A 17,687-nucleotide genomic window follows, 5' to 3' on the forward strand; every position below is an offset into this window, starting at 1 on the left:
CAGTGCTGGCCTTGAACTTGGGACTCGACTGCCTCAGCTTGGGAATAGGGATTACAAGCATGTGCTGTGGCACTGCCTAGGGCTTCATGGTGTGCGTGGGGGGGGGTACTAGAGATCGAACCCAGGGGCATTCTACTCCCACACCCCCAGCCTTATTTTTTATTCTTTATTTTGAAACAGAGTCTCACTGAGTTGTAAAGGGCCTAAGTATTAGCCGAGGCTGTCCCAGCACCGCGATCCTCCTGTCTCAGCCTCCAGAATGCTGGGATTACAAGTGTGCCACCATGCCTGGCAGGTGCTACACTTTTAAGTTGCCCGTTCTATCCTTTCCTCTTGGCCCCTCACTAAATGATCCCATCCTGAGAGTGCAGGGTGTCTGCATCCATTTTGCCAGGGCCCACTACATATTAGAGAAACTGGACGGAGACTGAGCTCAAGAAATATGTCTTGGGCTCAATAAGTATTCTTTGAATGAATGAACCTGGCCTTCCCCAGTTGCCCAAACACCATCAGCAAAGCACTGCAGCCTGGGACTCCCAGCCATCCAAAGACACTGCCCCCAGGACGGCTTGCTGAAGGCGCGCCTGTGCTCCGACCAGGCCTTCAATCCATGCAACCACAAGACAAACAGCTGTAATCCTTAGCTGAGACAGGGAGGCTGAGACAGGAGGATCGCAGATTCCAGAACAGCCTTAGCCTCTTAGTGAGCTCTGTTTCAGAATTAAAAAAATAAGCCAGGTATGGTGGCGCACGTCTGTAATTCCAATACTTGGAAGGCTGACACAGGAGGATGGCAGGTTCAAAGTCCAGCAATTTAGCGAGATCTATTAACAAATAAAAAATAAAATAGCGCTGATGGAGACGTAGCTTGGAGGCAGAACGTCCTGGGGTTCCATCCCCAGCATCCCCCCCAACACATACACTAATAAAAATAAAAAAGGGCTGGGAGTGTAGCTCAGAGGTAGAACACTCCTGGGTTCCATTCCAAAAAAGCAATCAAGCAGTCTGTCAGAGGAGAGACAGACAACAGGGGGCTAGTCCTGGAGGGTGCTTTCGTGTTCTGCGTTGAATTTGTTTCTGGGGCTCAGAATCCAAGGGCCCTGGGTGCCTCCGCGGAAGTCTGCGCTGTGTCCCCTTTAAGGGGCGGGGCTAGGGGCGCTCCCAGAATAAGCCGGCCGCAAGGTTCCCCCCCACCCCTCTGGCCGACCCGCGGATCTCGGGTCCAGGTCCGCTCCAGCCGGCCCCACCCCGCGCCTGGGGGCCTCGGGCCCTGCACCTGTCCCCGCTCTTCTAACCCTGTCCGAGCACACAACCTCCCCGCCCGCCCCGCGCTCCGACCTGGCCCCGCCCCCGCCCGCCCCTCGACCCACGGGCCCCGCCCCTCGGCCCAGGGCCCCGCCCCCGGTCCAGGCCCCGCCCCCGGGCCCCGGGCCCCGCCCCTCGGCCTCACGGGCCCCGCCCCTCGACCCACGGGCCCCGCCCCTCGGCCCGGCCCCGCCCCTCGGCCCACGGACCCCGCCCCCGGTACAGGCCCCGCCCCCGGGCCCCGGGCCCCGCCCCTCGTCCCGGCCCCGCCCCTCGGCCTCACGGGCCCCGCCCCTCGGCCCGGCCCCGCCCTTCGGCTCCCCGAGATCCCGCGCGCCCGGCCCCGCGCCGTGACCCTGCGTCCGCCCGGGCCTGGCAGCGCCTGGGTCCCGGCTCCAGCGCCCGCGTCGGCTCAGTCGCTCGGCCCGCCTCGGCGCCGCGGGTCGGGTCGGCCGGGCGGGGAGCGGCGTGCAGCGCGGGCGGTGGGCAGCGCGGGCGGCCGGAACCTGGGGCCGCGCTGAGACCGCGCGCGGGAAGCCGGGGTCCCAGCAGCGCGGGGCCGACTCCTCCTGGCCTAGGCGAGAGCGGCCGGGTAGATGGGAGGCTTAAGTCCAGGGCAGGCAGCCTAGGCCGCGGGCCCCCGGGGACGATGGTGACCCCCTGGCGCTTCTCTGTCCGGATCTGCTGGTCGCATCTAAGGTGTTTTGAGCTCAGAAAGGAACTGGGTCTCCTCAGACCCTTGGAGTGTCCTCGCAATGCCAGACTCTGCTGGCTGCTTCTAGGCACCTTGCCCAAACTCATCTCAGCCTATGGGGATGCTGGCGAGGGAACCCCTGGCAGCCTGTGCCAGCGACGGGCCCACTGGGGTGACCTGGCTGGCAGTAGGCCGGTGGAGAGGGTCCCCCAAGCAGGCCCACTGGGCCAGGTCTTCTGGCATCTCCGCGTCTGCCTGCGGGCTGGCACTCTCCTGGCAAAGTTCTTCCCCCTCCTGCTCCTCTATCCTCTCACTTACCTGGCGCCCGGCCTCGCCACGCTCTGGCTCCACCTGCTTCTGAAAGCCACCGAGACCTCGGGCCCCACGTACATCAAGCTCGGCCAGTGGGCCAGCACGCGGCGCGATCTCTTTTCGGAGGCTTTCTGCACCTTGTTCGCCAAGCTGCACGTCCAGGTGACCCCCCACCCTTGGACTCTCACGGAGCAATTCCTGCAGCAGGCCTTTGGAGAGAACTGGGAGAGTGTCTTCTTTTTTGAGACCCGAGAACCTGTGGGTTCCGGCTGCGTGGCCCAGGTGTACAAGGCGTTGGCCAGTACTGCCTTTCTGGAGAAGGCCAGCGTCCAGAGGCTTGGGGACACCTCCCGCCTGCAGAGCTCCTGGGGAGCTGGGCTCTTCCGGCATCTTGAGAAAGAGCAGAAGCCTCCAGGAAGTCTTGCCGACCAGACATTTCTAGAAAGGCTGCTCCTCCCTAGAGCTGACTTGGTTGCATCAAATGCAGGTGTGTCTCGTCCACTTGAGCCGGGGCACCTCATCCCCGTGGCAGTGAAAGTAAGTGCTCAGCCAGCCCTTGGCATCACTAACTGCTCACCTCCCCAGTGGGACGTCCCAGATCAGAATCATGCCCCGCACCGTTCCCCACTCCGCTTTCCATTCACAGGTTGAGTACTCCTAACCTGAAATGCTTGGGACCAGAAGTGTTTTGTATTTCTGGATATATGCATATACAGAATGAGATATCTTGGGGATGGGTCTCAAGTCCAAACATGAAGTTCATGTATACTTAGAGCCTGAATGTAATTTCATATAGTATCTTTAGTGTACCTGTGCTACGACTTCCAGCTATCACAAAAGGTCAAATGTGGAATTTTCAGCTTGTGGCTTCATGTGTAAAAAGCTTTGGATCATCCGGGCGTGGTGTCACATGCCTGTAATTCCAGCACTTGGGAAGCTGAGACAGGAGGATCCCAGGTTTGAAGCCAACACCAGCAACTTAGGCTCTTAGCAACTTAGTGAGACCCTGTTTCCAAATAAAATATGAAATAGGGTTAGGGGCATAACTCAGAGGTAAACTGCCCTGAGTTTAAACCCCAGCACAACAGGGGGATAAAGTTTTGGATCTTGGAAGATTGTGGATTTGGGGTTTTTGGATTAGGGATGCTATAACCTTTCTTTCTTTCTTCCTTCCTTCCTTTCTTTTTTTCTTTCTTTCTTTCGCAGTACTGGGGTGGAACCCAGGGGGCATTCTACCTCCGAGCTACACCCCCAGAACTATTTTTTAGTCTTTTTATTTTTGAAACAGGGTCTCACTGCTTTACAAAGAGTCTAAGTAGCTGAGGCTGTCCACGAACCACGATCTTTTGGTCTCAGGCACCAGAAGGCTGGGATTACAAGTGTGTGCTACCATGCCTGGCTTTATAATCTATATTTTTGTTAGCTTAACCAATATTTGACTGCTCGTTAGATGCAAACTTTTTTATTTCTTAGCTTTGAGGGAGCAGTGGTAGAATAGTTTAATGGAGGAAAATGAAGAGGGTTTGGAATTTGCCATTTCTGGGAATAGAAACTGCTATCCAGGGGCATCTTGGGTGTTGGGGTCACTTTGTCTTTGCTCTGCGGAGCAGTCACCTGGCTCCTTTGAAGGTGGGTCCCAGTGCTGGCGAGGTAGGAATGTGTCCTGATTCTTCCCCTGTCTCGCTGTTACTCCTTCCCACAGGTGTTGCACCCTGGCCTGCTCTCTCAGGTGCATATGGACCTGCTGCTGATGAAGATTGGCAGTCGAGCTCTTGCACTTTTGCCAGGAATCAAGTGGCTTAGCTTGCCTGAGATTGTGGAGGAATTTGAGAAACTCATGGTTCAACAGGTAAATTCTTCCCTCAACTGTAAATAGCGCCTAACATACTTTTTGCTGTTGGCAGCCACTTGGTACATACTGAATGAATTTGCCAGTATGTTATGGGGAGGAGGATGTATTAGTCAGGGTGGGTAATGCAGCTGATAAAATAAAGAACACCCAAATCTCATGGCTACATGCAGGAAGACTATTTTTTTGTTTTCTTGTTTTGTTTTTGGTATTAGGAATTGAACCCAGGGGCTTTCTACATCCAAGTTACAATCACCAGCTCTGTTTTATTTTTTATTTGGAAATAGGGTCTTGCTAAATTGCTGAGAGCCTTGCTCAGTTGCTGAGGCTGGCTTCAAACCCATGAACCTCCAGTCTCAGCCTCCCAAGTGCTGGAAATACAGGCATGCACCACCACACCCAGTGGGTTCGCTGAGGGGATGGGGGTTCTGAGCATAGTCATTCATCAGGGACCAAATTTCCCCTCAGGTTGGGCACTGACTTCTTCAACATGTCAGTGTGCAGTGGGGAGATCATGGAGCATCATGTGATAGATTTTTTTGTGGCCAGGCCTGAAAATGGGAAACTACTTCTTCCCAGTCTACTGATTAGAACTTTGTTGTAGCTGGGTGTGGTGGTGCATGCACGCTTGTAATCCCCGCACTTGGGAGGCAGAGACAGGAGGATCCCGCAGATTCGAAGCCAGCTGTGCTGGCTTAAGAGACTCTGTTTCTAAATAAAAATATAAAAAAATAGGTGTCTGGGAGTGTAGCCCGGAGGTAGAAGGGCTTCCAGGAACCCCAGTACCACACACACACACACACACACAAAAAAAAAAAAAAAAAAAAGAAAAAAAAAGAAAAGAACTTTGTTGCATAATCCCAGTGGAACTGTGAAAGAGCTTAGAAAATAGTTTCCCAAGCTGGGCGTGGTGTCGCACACTTGTAATCCCAGCGCTTGGGAGGCTGACACAGGAGGATCACACAGGTTCGAAGCCAGCCTCCACTACTTAGTGAGGCTCTCAGCAACTTAGCGAGATTCTATTTCCAAATAAAATATAAAATAGGTCTGGGAGTATAGCCCGGAGGTAGAAAGCCCCTGGGTTCCACCACCAGTACTGCAAAGAAAAAAGAAAGAAAGAAAGAAAGAAAGAAAGAAAGAAAGAAAGAAAGAAAGGAAGAAAAGAGCTTCCTTTTGTGCCTGGAAGAAGAATGGAAGGAATCTGATAGAACACATAGTATTATCTCTGCCACAGTCAGTGAATGCACCTGAGTGAGGAGAGTAATTGGCCAAGTCACACTCTTGCCTTTGTTTTGCTTTGTTTCCAGGGTTGATAATAGACAAGGGCCTCATCCCTTTTTAGGGCCAGTGGGACATTTGTATACACGTGCCCTCTGGGATGGTGCCCGAATTGGCTTTTTTTTCCCCCTGTACTGGGGATGGAACCCAGGGGCATTCTACCTCCAAACGACACCTCTAGTCCTATTTTTTATTCTTTATTTTGAAACAGGGTCTCACTGAGTTGCAAAGGGCCTCACTAAGTAACTGAGGCCTGCCCCAAACTGATCCTCCTGTCTCAGCCTCCCAATTGCTGGGATTACAAGCGTGTGCCACCACGCCCGGCTTGGAATTGGCAGGTTTTAAGAAGCAGCGTATCAAGTCCATTTATATCCTTTAAGATTTTAAGTCCCTGGGATTCATTTTAGGCTGTTTGGGCGGATATAACAAAATATTAAAATTAGGGAGCTTTTAAGCAATCGTTCTAGAGGCTAAATCTAAGTTGGGTGCTGGCAGATTCAGTGTCTGATGAGATTCATGTTTCTGGCTCAGAGATGGTGCCTTTACAACTTAGTGAAATGGGATCTTACTAAATTGCTGAAGACCTTATTAAGCTGCAGAGTTTGGCCATGAACCTGTGATCCTCCTGTCTCAGCCTCCCAAGTACTGGGATTATAGATGTGTACCACTGTGCCTGCTTGAGACCCTGTTTTAAAATAAAAATAGAAAGACTGGGAATATAGCTCACAGGTAATGTGCCCTTGGGTTTAATTCTCAGAAACTCCCCCCCTCCCAAAAAAAAAAGAGCGTGATGACGGCAGTGTTGTTGCAGAGGGTGGAGGGCAGGGCCAGCACTCTGGTGGAAGTGGCCACAGCAGATGACCACAGTGGAGGGGGGCTGGAGGCTGGGCCAGGTGAGGGGCCTGGGTCGCCCTGCAGGGCAGCGAAGCTGAAGCCCTGGGAGGTGGGGCAGGTCCCCTGTGTGGCATGAAGGGCTGTAGCAGAAGGGCAGTATGGCCCAAACCCAGGGTGCCCGCTGTCTGCAGGTTGGAGGAGATCACACGGAGATTTGGGACTTCTGGGGCTGTCTTTAGCCAAAATGTCTGCTGCATGTTTCCTGGGGAATTCTGCAGGAGAGCTGGTGGGAAGGGGCGAATCTCCTGACTTGCCAGCTGGCTGGCATTGCAGGCTGTCCCGTTCCCAGATTGGCCCTCGTCTTCTCTTTCCGTCTCTAGATCGACCTGCGTTATGAAGCTCAGAATCTGGAGCACTTCCAGAGCAACTTCCGGAACATGACGTCTGTCAGATTCCCCACGCCTCTGCGCCCCTTCGTCACCAGGGATGTCTTGGTGGAAACGTATGAAGTGAGACCCTGGGGGCCTTTTGCTCACAGCTGTGGGCAGTCTCCAGGGGGCTTTAGTCAGGAGAGAAGGTGTGATTCCTGACTGTGAAACTGGGAGCAGTTGCGAGATAGGCAGGCAGGAAGCTGTGGAGAGCTATGGACCGGGCTTGGACTTCCTAGAGTTTTTTTTTTTTTGTACTGAGGATTGAACCCAGGGGCATTCTACCTCTGATCTATACCTCAACTCCTTCCTACCCCTTTGAAATAGGGTCTAAGTTGCAGAGGGCCTCACTAAGTTGCTGAAGCTAGCTGTGAGCCTGTGATCCTCCTGGCTGAGCTGCCCAAGTACTGGGATTACAGGTGTGTGCTACCACAACCAGCTTCTATTGACTGATTCTTGACCTTAAACTAGCTGCCTCATCACCTAGCTTTCCAGGACATCAAACATCTCTCCCGTCAGTAACAGACTTGATGGGCTTCCTTTCTTTTCTTTTTCTTTTTTCTTTTTTTTTTGATACCAGGGATTGAACCTAGGGGCACTCTACCTCTGGGCTATACTCCCAGCCCTTTTTATTTTTTATTTTGAAACATCTAGGTAATTGATAATCTCTCTAGTTTGCTGAGACTCACACTAAGTTGGTGAGGCTGTCCTTGAACCTGTAATCCTTCTATCTCAGCCTTCCAAGTACTGGGATTACAATCATAGGCCTTTGTGCCTGGCTTACAGGCTTCCTTTCTAATAAATCCTTGGGACTTGTTCTTTGAGAAATGTTGTAGAAGGGAAATATAGATTAAAACCAATGTGTAGACAGATTGCTAAGGAGTTCTAAGAAAGATCGACTCTGGGCCATCTCCCAGTCAGTGGGAAGGAGGCCCTGTATCATGGGTGGGGCAGCAGGTATGGAGTGGGCTGGCCAGGGTACAGCTGTTCTCTGGGCTTTCTTGAAGGAGAGCGTGCCTGTGTCCAGTTACCAGCAGGCAGGAATTCCCACTGACCTGAAGAGGAAGATTGCGCGGCTGGGGATCAACATGCTCCTGAAGATGGTGAGCACGCAGGCCCTGCGTGTGGTCACGTCCATATGGGAGGTGCCGGGGCTCTCTGGACAGTGGGCAGAGTGCGCGCCAAGCCCTAAGCACCATGTTGAGAAAGTGTGCTCTACAACCTAGCCATGGCAACTGGGTGTGGTGGTACATGCCTACAATCCCAGTATTTGGGAGGCTGAGATGATCCTCAGGAGGGAGATTGCAGGTTCTAGGTCAGCCTCAGCTACTTAGACCCTATTTCAAAATGAAAAATAAAGCCGGGTGTGGTGGCACACGTTTGTAATCCCAGCATTCGGGAGGCTGAGACCAGAGGATCGCAGTTTACAGACAGTCTCAGCCACTTAGCGAGGCCCTTTACAACTCAGACCCTGTTTCAAAAATGAAAAGACTAATAAATAGGGCTTGGGGTGTAGCTCAGAGGTAGAATGCCCCTGGGTTCCAACCCCAGTACTGCAAAGAAAAAGAAAAAATAATAATAATAAAAAGGGGAGAGGGAGTATTTCAGAGGTAGAAAGTTCCTGAATTTAATCTCTGGTACAAAATAGGCAGATAGATAGAGTGAGCGAGCCTGGGAAGGGTGGTGAGCAAGGCCCAGTTCTGCCCAGGTTGCCTGCAGTTCAGACCAACAGCCAGGGCAGTGTGCTCTCCCAGGGGCTCTACCACTGAGCCACATCCTCAGTGAGTTCTCATGTTTATTTTAAGACAGGGTCTTGCTAAGTTGCCCAGGCTGGCCTTGAACTTGTGATCCTTCTGCCTCAGCCTCTCAAGTAGCTGGGATTACAGGGCTGAGCTCTGGTACCTGGCTACATTGTTTGTTAAACACTACCTTATTCATTCCTGAGTATTTATTGAGCACCTACTGAGTGCCAGGTGCTGAATTAAATGCTGGGTTTATAGTAGTGAGCAAAACAGACACGATTACAATGTTCTTGGCACTATTATTCAGTGGGAACCATTTTAAAAGAAATGTAATTCTAGCTGGACTTGGTAGTGCATTCCTGTAATCCCAGTACTTGGAAAACTGAGACTGGAGGATCACAGGTTTGAGGCCAGCCTCAGCAACTTAGCAAGACCCTGTTTCAATATAACAAAAATAAAAAGGGCTGGAGGTGTAGCTCAAAGGTAGAATTTCCCTGGCTTCAATTCCCAGTACCACAAGAAAAAAAAAAAATCATATAGATCTGTAAATTTTAGGGTCTAGAGCTTTGGGGGAAATTTTAAACAATGCATAGATAATTATTTCTAGTTAGAACTGTGTGTATGTGTGTGTGTGTGTGTGTGTGTGTGTGCGCGCGCGCGCTCGCGTGTGTGTTACTGGCTATATTGAACCCATGAACATTCTACCTCAAGCTACACTCTTGTCCTTTTTTATTTTTTTGTTTTGAAACAGGGTCTCACTAGTTTGCTGAGACTCTCACTAAATTTCTGAGGCTGGTCTTGAACCTGTTATCCTCTTGTCTCAGCCTCCTAAATACTGGGATTACAGGCATGCGGCACCATGTTTGCTCTTTGAAAATAACTTTTCTTTTGAAAATACTTAATTTGTCCTTATATAGATTCTGAATTCCTGACAGCTTAACAGTGAGGCTTTATGAAAAATACCTCTCTCCCATTCTAAGTGGTCCTGGGGAGCTTACTGTCACCTGGAAGCTTCTTCTGTATATACTTGGAGGCGCTGCGGTGGCGAGGCTCTGTCTTGAGTGGTGTCATCTCCTTCCAGATATTTGTGGATAACTTTGTGCACGCAGACCTTCACCCTGGGAACATCCTGGTCCAGGGAGCTGATGGGCTGTCCCTGAGCGCGGAGGTGCAGCTGCAGCAGGTGGACATCTGTGACACGCTGGTGGTGGCCGTGGCGCCGAGCCTGCATCCACTGCGCTTGGTGCTGCTGGACGCCGGCATTGTGGCTGAGCTGCAGGACGCGGACCTGAAGAATTTCCGGGCCGTTTTCCTGGCCGTGGCCATGGGGCAGGTGAGACCTGAGTCTTTCAGGCTCTGGGGTGCTTTGTTTTGACACAGGATATAGTTTGGATGTAGAATGGTTCTGGGTTCCATCTCCAGTACTGAAAGAAAGAAAGAAAGAAAGAAAGAAAGAAAGAAAGAAAGAAAGAAAGAAGGAAGGAAGGAAGGAAGGAAGGAAAGAAAGAAAGAAAGAAAGAAAGAAAGAAAGAAGAAAGAGAGAAAGAGAAAGAGAGAAAGAAGAGGGCTGAGGGTATAGTTGAGAGGTAGAATGCTTCTGGGTTCCATCCCCAGTACAAAAAAAAATTTTTTTTTTTTGGTGGGGGGTATGAGTAGTTTTTCACATCAGCCCCTCCACTTTGACCGCTAGGGCTCCAGGGATTGAGATTATTATTAGAGAAAAGGCATGAACCGTGTGAGGGCTGAAGGAATCCTCTGCTTGGTAGAGAATTCTCTTTTTCCCTGAGTTTAATACAAGCTGGTTTAATACAAACAAAAATCAGGGGAGCCCCTGCTTCAGAGGTTCTGGAGGAGCCAACCACAAGCTGCAGGCCATTGTGAAAGTGTCCCCTTGCCAGACAGGGTGGCACACTCCTGTAATCCCAGCTACTCCTGAAGCTGAGCAGGAGGATCACAGGTTTGAGGCCAGCCTGGACAACGTAGCGAGACCTGTTCCAAAATAAAAAATAAAAGTGGTAGAATGCTTCTGGCTGCAATCTCAAGTACTGACAAGGAAGGGAAGGAGGGAGGGAGGGTCCCTTGAGGGGCAGGTGGGCAGTCCTCTGCACAGGTGTGGGAGGACAAAGGTTCCAGTCCAAGGAATTTCTGGGCTGTGCTATGGGAGGTTACAGACATTTTTTTTAAAACTAAACTGATGACCACTGGAGATGGGCTTACTGTCCCAGGAAGCTGTTTTGATGGGTAGGGCTATTGGGGGCAATAGGAAGGAGATTTAAGTAATCGGGAGGGGCATCAATCTTGCAGAAGGGCAAAGGGAATAACTCTGCCATGCATAACTCTGGCAGCCGTGTTACAGCAGGGCCTGGCAGAGCCCCAGTTGTGCCTGGTGTGGCCCAGGAGAGCGGAGGAGACTGCCAGCCTCGCCTCAGCTATGCTAAGCACGGGGACGGCCTCTGGACCAGCAGAGACGTTGAAAGATGGTGGGCAGTTTCCAGGTTGAGATTTACGTTCACTGAACTCTAGCAAGCTGCTTTTCCTCTGCGTCTGTCTTCAGGGCCACAGAGTGGCTGAGCTCATCCTGCATCATGCCCGGGCCAATGAGTGCAAGGACATAGAGAGGTTCAAGGCCGAGATGGCTACGCTGGTGACCCAGGCCAGGAAGGACACCATCACTCTGGAAAAGGTGGGCAGGTGCTGTGGGTGCTCACTGCCCCTGCTGTTGGGCAGAAGAGGTCTGCGGCCTGCGGGAGGCCCTGTGTGGGAGGGCTCTGAGGGGAGCGTTTTGGCCAGGAGGAAAGCAACCTCTTCCTGGGCCTCTCCCCAAGTCTTCCAGGAAGCACAAGGAGGCCCATGAAACCCCAGCCTGCCAGCATGGCTCCTTGTGTGGCCTACTCTGGCTGCTGCAGTAAGGGCCTCACCTTATGGGGTGTGTGGCTGATCTGGGGAGAGCTAAGCAGAGGGGAGTGGCCCAAGGCGTGCCCTCAGTTCCTGGCTCTTCTCTAGGCCTGACCTAGAGCCTGTGCTGTCTGTTACACACAGTTCTGACATCTCGCCTGTGCCCTCCCCAGGCTCATGGCCCACAGCAGCAGGGGCGGGATGGGGAGGACAGGCACAAGGCTTGTCTTGAGGCATCTGTGAAGGAGTGGGGCTCCTTCCCGTGAAGCCCTTGCTGGACTTTGTTGGATGGTCCTGTTCCCGCCCGCTGGTGTGCATGAGTGTGTGTGGTGGGAAGGGGTGCTGAGAGGCTCCCAGATCTCTGTATCGGTGCCAGGCTCTTGTCTGTTTTGCAGCTTCATGTCTCCAGCCTTCTCTCCAGCGTCTTTAAGTTGCTCATGACTCACAAGGTGAGCCCTGTCAGAGGGAGTCTCTGGGGAGTCCTCTGGGGGAGGGGCTGAGGGCAGGGGAGGTACCCAACAATTTTGGGGGGGTTACTGGGGATTGAACCCAAAGTGTTCTACCTCTGAGCTATACCCCTCGCCCAATTTCATCCTTTTATTTTGAAACAGGGTCTCACTAAGTTGTGGAGGGGCTTGTGATGTTGCTGAAGCTGGCTGTGAGCCTGCGCTCCTCCTGTCTCAGCCTCCCAAGCATTGGGATTACAGGTGTGTGTCTGGGCTGGTGGCCGGCCAGTCTGAAGGCATCTTCCATCACACTTCATTTGCATGGGAGTGCTGGCTGATTCGCAGGCACCGCAGGGTCTTTCCTTCCTTCCAAGCACTGGTACCCTTTATCTGTCAAGTCTGTGCATTCAGTCTCAGTGTCTGAAAAACAAGCCAGTTGTGGAAGGCTGAGACAGGAGGATCAAGATTGGCAGCCAGCCAGCTGCTTAGCCCTCAGCAACTACTGAGATCCTATTTCAAAATAAAAAACGAAAAGGGTTGGGGTTTAGCTCAGAGGTGGAATGCCTCCAGGTTCGATCTGGGTGTGGTAGGGCATGCTTGTAATCCCAGTATTTGAGAGGCTGAGACTGGAGGATTGCAGGTTCAAGGCCAGCTTCAGCAACTTCTGGAGGTTCTCTACAACTTAGTGAGACCCTGTTTTAAAATAGAAAATAAAAGAGGGCTGGGCATATAGCTCAGAGGTAGAATGCCTCTGGGTTCAATCCCCAGTACCACAAAAAAAAGGGGAAAAAAGAAAAAGAAAAAGCCCTACAAGCAAATAAACAAACAAAAAGAAGCTGCAGACTCACAAATCAACTCTTCAACCTACTGGAGAATTAGGAGGTTATAGTCACTGGGTAAAAAAAATGAGGGGGAAGAATAGGCTAATAAGGGGAGGAATAGCTGGGCGTGGTGGCGCACGCTTGTAATCCCCGCGCTTGGGAGGCAGAGACAGGAGGATCGCGCAGGTTCGAAGCCAGCCGCGTGCGCTGGCTTAGGAGACCCTGTTTCCAAATAAAAATATAAAATAGGTCTGGGAGTGTAGCCCGGAGTTAGAAGGGCTTCCAGGAACCCCAGTACCATCCAAAAAAAAAAAAAAAAAGGGAGGAATATTCATCTTTTCTGGGGATGGTTTTCTGGAAATTGGGCACCATCCTTTTGCTACGTTCATGGTCCTTTCTGGTTTCCATGGCGCAGGGGAGTGGTGGGCGTGCCATTTAGCATGCATATGTAATTATAATGAAGTAGTGTGATGGTCATCTGAGATCCAACAGGTTTGTTTGTGTGTGTGTGTGGTGCTGGGGGTGGAACCCAGGGGCTTTTCTACCTCCAGGCTACACTCTCAGACCTATTTTACACTTTATTTGGAAACAGGTCTCACTAAGTTGCTGAGGCTGGCTTCGAACCTGTGCGATCCTCCTGTCTCAGCCTCCCAAGTACTGGGATTCCAAGTGTGCGCCACCGCACCCAGCTTGATCCAAAAGGTTTTGGCAAGCATACCTGAAGAGGAACTTCTGGCCTTCAGCCAATCTGTTCTCTAAAATGAACAAGATTAGGTATGGTAGCTGATGTTTATGCTTGTAATCCCAGTATTTGGGAAGCTGGGGGATCATAGGCTCAAGGACATTCTCAGCAACTTAGTGAGATCCTGTCTCAAAATAAAGAATAAAAAGGGTTAGGGATGAAGCTTAGTGGTAGGATGCTCCTAGGTTCAATCCTCCTAGGTACCAAAGCCAAAAAAAAAAAGAAAAGATAATTAAAAAGGACTGGGGGTATAGCTCAGAGGTAGAAAACCAGGGTCAATCCCTAGTACTAAAAAAAAAAAAAAAAAAAAAAAAAAAATTACGGTGGGTAGACATTTGGCCAGGTCACCTGGGCAGTACAAGATTAGGTCAGGGTAACATCATGGTTCACACTGATGAGGCTCGGTATTCGTGTAAGTCAGAGTAGCTCTGTCCTGAGTGGGGGCTGCCCAGGAGAGGGGCCTCTTGTTCGGGTGTCATCAGAGGCCCTAAGCACTGCCTGGCTGCTCCAGTTCTCCCACTGAGGAGGGAGAAACAGTGGACAAGGGAAAGAATGTTAGATGGAGGGGTCAAATCAGTGATGTGTACATGTATATACGCACAAGTTTTTTACCCCAATATGATGTATGAGTATAATGCACCAATAAAAAAAAAAAAGTTAGATGGATGGTAAAAGTCACAAGGGTCAGGTATGAGAGGCGAGGGTGATACAAGTCTATCAAGAGTTTTCAGTATGTGGGAGGCTGAGACAGGAGGATTGCACGTTTGTGGCCAGCCTCAGCAACTTAGTGAACCTGTTTCAAAATAAAAAAAAAAAATACGGCTGGGTAAAATAGCTCAGGGGTGCCGGGTGTGGTAGTCCAGGCTTGTAATTCGAGCATTTGGGAGGCTGAGACAGGAGGATCGAAGTTCAAGGACAGCCTCAGCTCCTTAGTGAGGCCCTCTGCAACTCAGTGAGACCCTGTTTAAAAATAAAGAATAAAAAATAGGGCTAGGGGTGTATCTTGGAGGTAGAATGCTCCTGGGTTCCATTCCCAGTACCGCAAAACAAAACAAAAAACCTCAGGGTAGAATCTACCTGGGTTCAATCCTCAGTACCAAAACAAAAAACAACAAAAAACAAAACATACAAACAACAAAAAAAGATTTTTAAGAAAAATTGCTGTTTTTCTGTTCCAGGTAAAGCTTGAGAGCAACTTTGCTTCAACTGTGTTTGCCATCATGGTACTGGAAGGGCTCGGCCGCTCCCTGGACCCCAAGCTGGACATCCTGGAGGCAGCAAAGCCCTTCCTTCTCAAAGGACCTGCGTCCTGCCCCTGACTGACTGGGTGTGCAGCGAAGGCGGCTCTCCAGGACTGTCCTGTGGCAGTGGGACACGCAGAGGCACTACTGCATTCCCTGTGACTGTTTCAGGATGTGTGAAAAGCCTGGGGCTATTTGGGGAATTAGGCAGGTGTGGAGGCTGGGCCCGATGCCAGGGACACTATTTCAGGGAAAATGCCCTGCAAAGGGGGCATTTACACTTTCAAACTTCCTTCCCTCCTCTCCTTGTCCTTCCTCTCCCTCCTTCCTCCTCCTCTTTCTTCTTCCCTCTCTACTCCCTGGTCATGTGGGTCCTGCTGGTGGTTCCTACTCTCTGATATTTAGGTTAGAAAATGCTGTAAAATCCTGAAGATTCATGATTTCCAATTTTATTTTAATTATATATCATTGTTGGTAAAATGTTGAAAGTACACACACAGATAACTTAGCAACTTTATAGAGGTGCTGTCACTACTAGCAAATCTCTCAAGCCACAATCTACAGTTGGGGAAATTTCACTGTGCTTCAGATGACAAATTTTAATATTTTTGCTGATATCTTGCTTAACTTTTTTTTCTTTCTTTTATTTTTTGGTACTAGAGATTGAACTCAGGGGGGTTGAACCTCCAAACTGCACCCCCAGTCCTTTTTATTTTTTTGATACAGGGTTTCACTAGGTTGCTGAGAGTCTTGCTACAGTGTTGAGGCTGGCCTCAAACCTGTGATCCTCTTGTCTCAGCCTCCCAAGTAGTAGAATTACAGGCATGTGCTGCCATGCCTGACTAAGCTCTTTTTGTGTGTGGTGCCAGGGAAGCATTCTGCCATTAGCTACATCCTCAGTCCATTGCTAAAAATTTCTTTTACAAGGTAAAGCAAAACAAAACAGTAGGGCTGCGGATGTAGCCCAATAGCAGAGCATGTGCCAAGCATGTGCAAGGCTCTGGGTTCCACCTCCAGCCTAAAAAAAAAAAAAAAAACAGTAATTAATGTAACTGATAGATAGTAGCAGAATCCTTCTGCCATATTCTTAATATTTCCCTGGGCTTGAGCATTAATGTTCAGTCCGTTGTGTGTGTGTGTGTGTGTGTGTGTGTGTGTGTGTGTGTGTGTGTTTTACTGGGGACTGAACCCAGGGCAGTCTACCTCTGAGCTATATGCCTCAGCTATACGCCCCCCCCCCCCACTTTGTTTTTTTTTGGTGCTGGGATTTGAACCCAGGGGCTTTCTACCTCTGAGTTATATGCCCCAGTCCTATTTATTTATTTTTTTGGTGGTACTGGGGATTGAACCCAGGGGCATTCTACCTCTGAGCACACCCCTAGCCCTATTTTTTTATTCTTTATTTTGAAACAGGGTCTCACTGAGTTGTGGAGGGCCTCACCAAGCTGAGGCTGGCCGCGAACCTGTGATCCTCCTGTCTCAGCCTCCTGAATACTGGGATTACAAGTGTGCACCACCATGCCTGACTTGTTATTTTACTTTGAAATAAGATCTCACTAAGTTGCAGAGGGCCTCACTAAATTGCTGAGACTGACTGTGAACCTGTGATCCTCCTGTCTCAGTCTCCTAAGTACTGGGAATACAAGTGTGCGCCACCATACCCAGTTCTTCTTGGTTCTATTTTATTTTTTACTGCCCCTCTTGTCAGTCCTACCCATAAATTGTTCTCTCAAAACAAGTGTGATGTGTGGTCAGCGGACATGGAAGATGAGAGTCTGAGGTTAGCCTGCAGAGTGGATAGTAGTAAAGCTTATGTAATTGTTTTTACTTATATATTAATTATTCATTTTGTGGTACTGAAGGTTGGAATCCAGGAACCTTCTCCCTAGCCCTAGGTCCCTCTAAGTTGCTGAGGCTGATTTTGAACCTTGATCCTCCTGTCTCAGTCTTCCAAGTACGGGGATTACAAGTGTGTGCCACACACCCAGCAATTTTTTATATTTAAATTCCAATTTTACTCAAGTACCCCACCAGATTATGTTAATGGGTTTAGAGACCACTGCTATAGACAGTGGAAAGGAAATCAAGCCCTTCTCTCTCAAAGTCCTGCTCTGACTACTGAACTGGATTGTTCCATTCTTTTTTTGTGTGGTGCTGGGTATTTAACCCAGGGTACTCTTACCACCCCAGCCTGATTTTTTATCCTTTATTTTGAAACGGAATCTCACTAAGTTGCAGAGGGCCTCACTAAGTAGCTGAGGCTCTTTGCGAACCTACAATCCTCCTGCCTCAGCCTTCCAAATGCTGGGATTACAAGCGTGCGCCACCGTGCCCCGCTTTGGATTGTTCCATTCTTTCCTTCACCAAGATAAAGTTCTTAATGGTAGCCCAGAGAAAGCCACTGAATTGCAATACATGGGAAAGTCAGCTTTTGTCCAGAAAATAGTAGATGCCTTCCTCTAATCCATACACTCCTTGGAAGTTTGAAGGGCAGAACAGGGGTGGTGGGGGAGATAATTCTACAGGGTCAGGGAGTCAACCCAAGGCTCTTCCCAAGGGCTTGGGCTGTTCAACAATCATGAGCTTATGTGGACTTCACTCCTGGGGCAGAGGTCACCTGTTATGTACAGAGGACACATGGAGTCCAGAAGGAAGGGTATCAGTCATATTCAATGCAGTCAAAACCCCCAATGCAGGTCTATACCTTATAAGGATCTTATTTCTCATACTGATGACTCTGAAGCCCAGGCTAAGGTTCCTTAGTCCTACCCAGACGTAGTCCGAGCGTCTGGGGTCTGGGCTTCTCAGGCGATTTTGGTCCCACTAGTCAAGTCCCACTGGTTCAGAAAGGCTGGGCTGAAGTAGGCGGCGCTCGCAGAGCTGGCGGTGCACGCAGGAACGCGCCGTCCAGCCCAGCAGGGCGGGGAGCGCGGGCTCCAGCTCCTCAGCTCGGCTGGGGCGGGCCCGGGAGAGCCGGTCGGCGAGCGCTCGGGCCGCGGGGCTCCGCCCTCCGCACACGCGGGCGACGCGGCGGCGTCACGGGGCGGGCGCGGGCGTGACGTCACGCGGCGGGCGGGCGCGGACAGTGACGCAGGCGCGG

General features: G+C 50.6%; 1 protein-coding gene across 1 annotated transcript; it reads left to right on the forward strand.

Moving 5' to 3' along the window:
• Window positions 1-1,954: 1,954 nt before the first annotated feature.
• Window positions 1,955-14,665, forward strand: ADCK2 (aarF domain containing kinase 2; the record flags this gene model as incomplete). The annotated part of the gene is made up of 8 exons (XM_080701365.1): window positions 1,955-2,848; window positions 4,014-4,160; window positions 6,653-6,781; window positions 7,708-7,803; window positions 9,524-9,775; window positions 10,997-11,125; window positions 11,733-11,786; window positions 14,525-14,665. The coding sequence occupies 8 exons, from the start codon at window positions 1,955-1,957 to the stop codon at window positions 14,663-14,665; spliced, it is 1,842 nt and encodes a 613-aa protein (XP_080557491.1).
• Between the last annotated feature and the right edge of the window lie 3,022 nt (window positions 14,666-17,687).

This window comes from Muscardinus avellanarius (assembly GCF_963383645.1).
Source record: "Muscardinus avellanarius genome assembly, chromosome: 9".
Classification (NCBI taxonomy): domain Eukaryota; kingdom Metazoa; phylum Chordata; class Mammalia; order Rodentia; family Gliridae; genus Muscardinus; species Muscardinus avellanarius.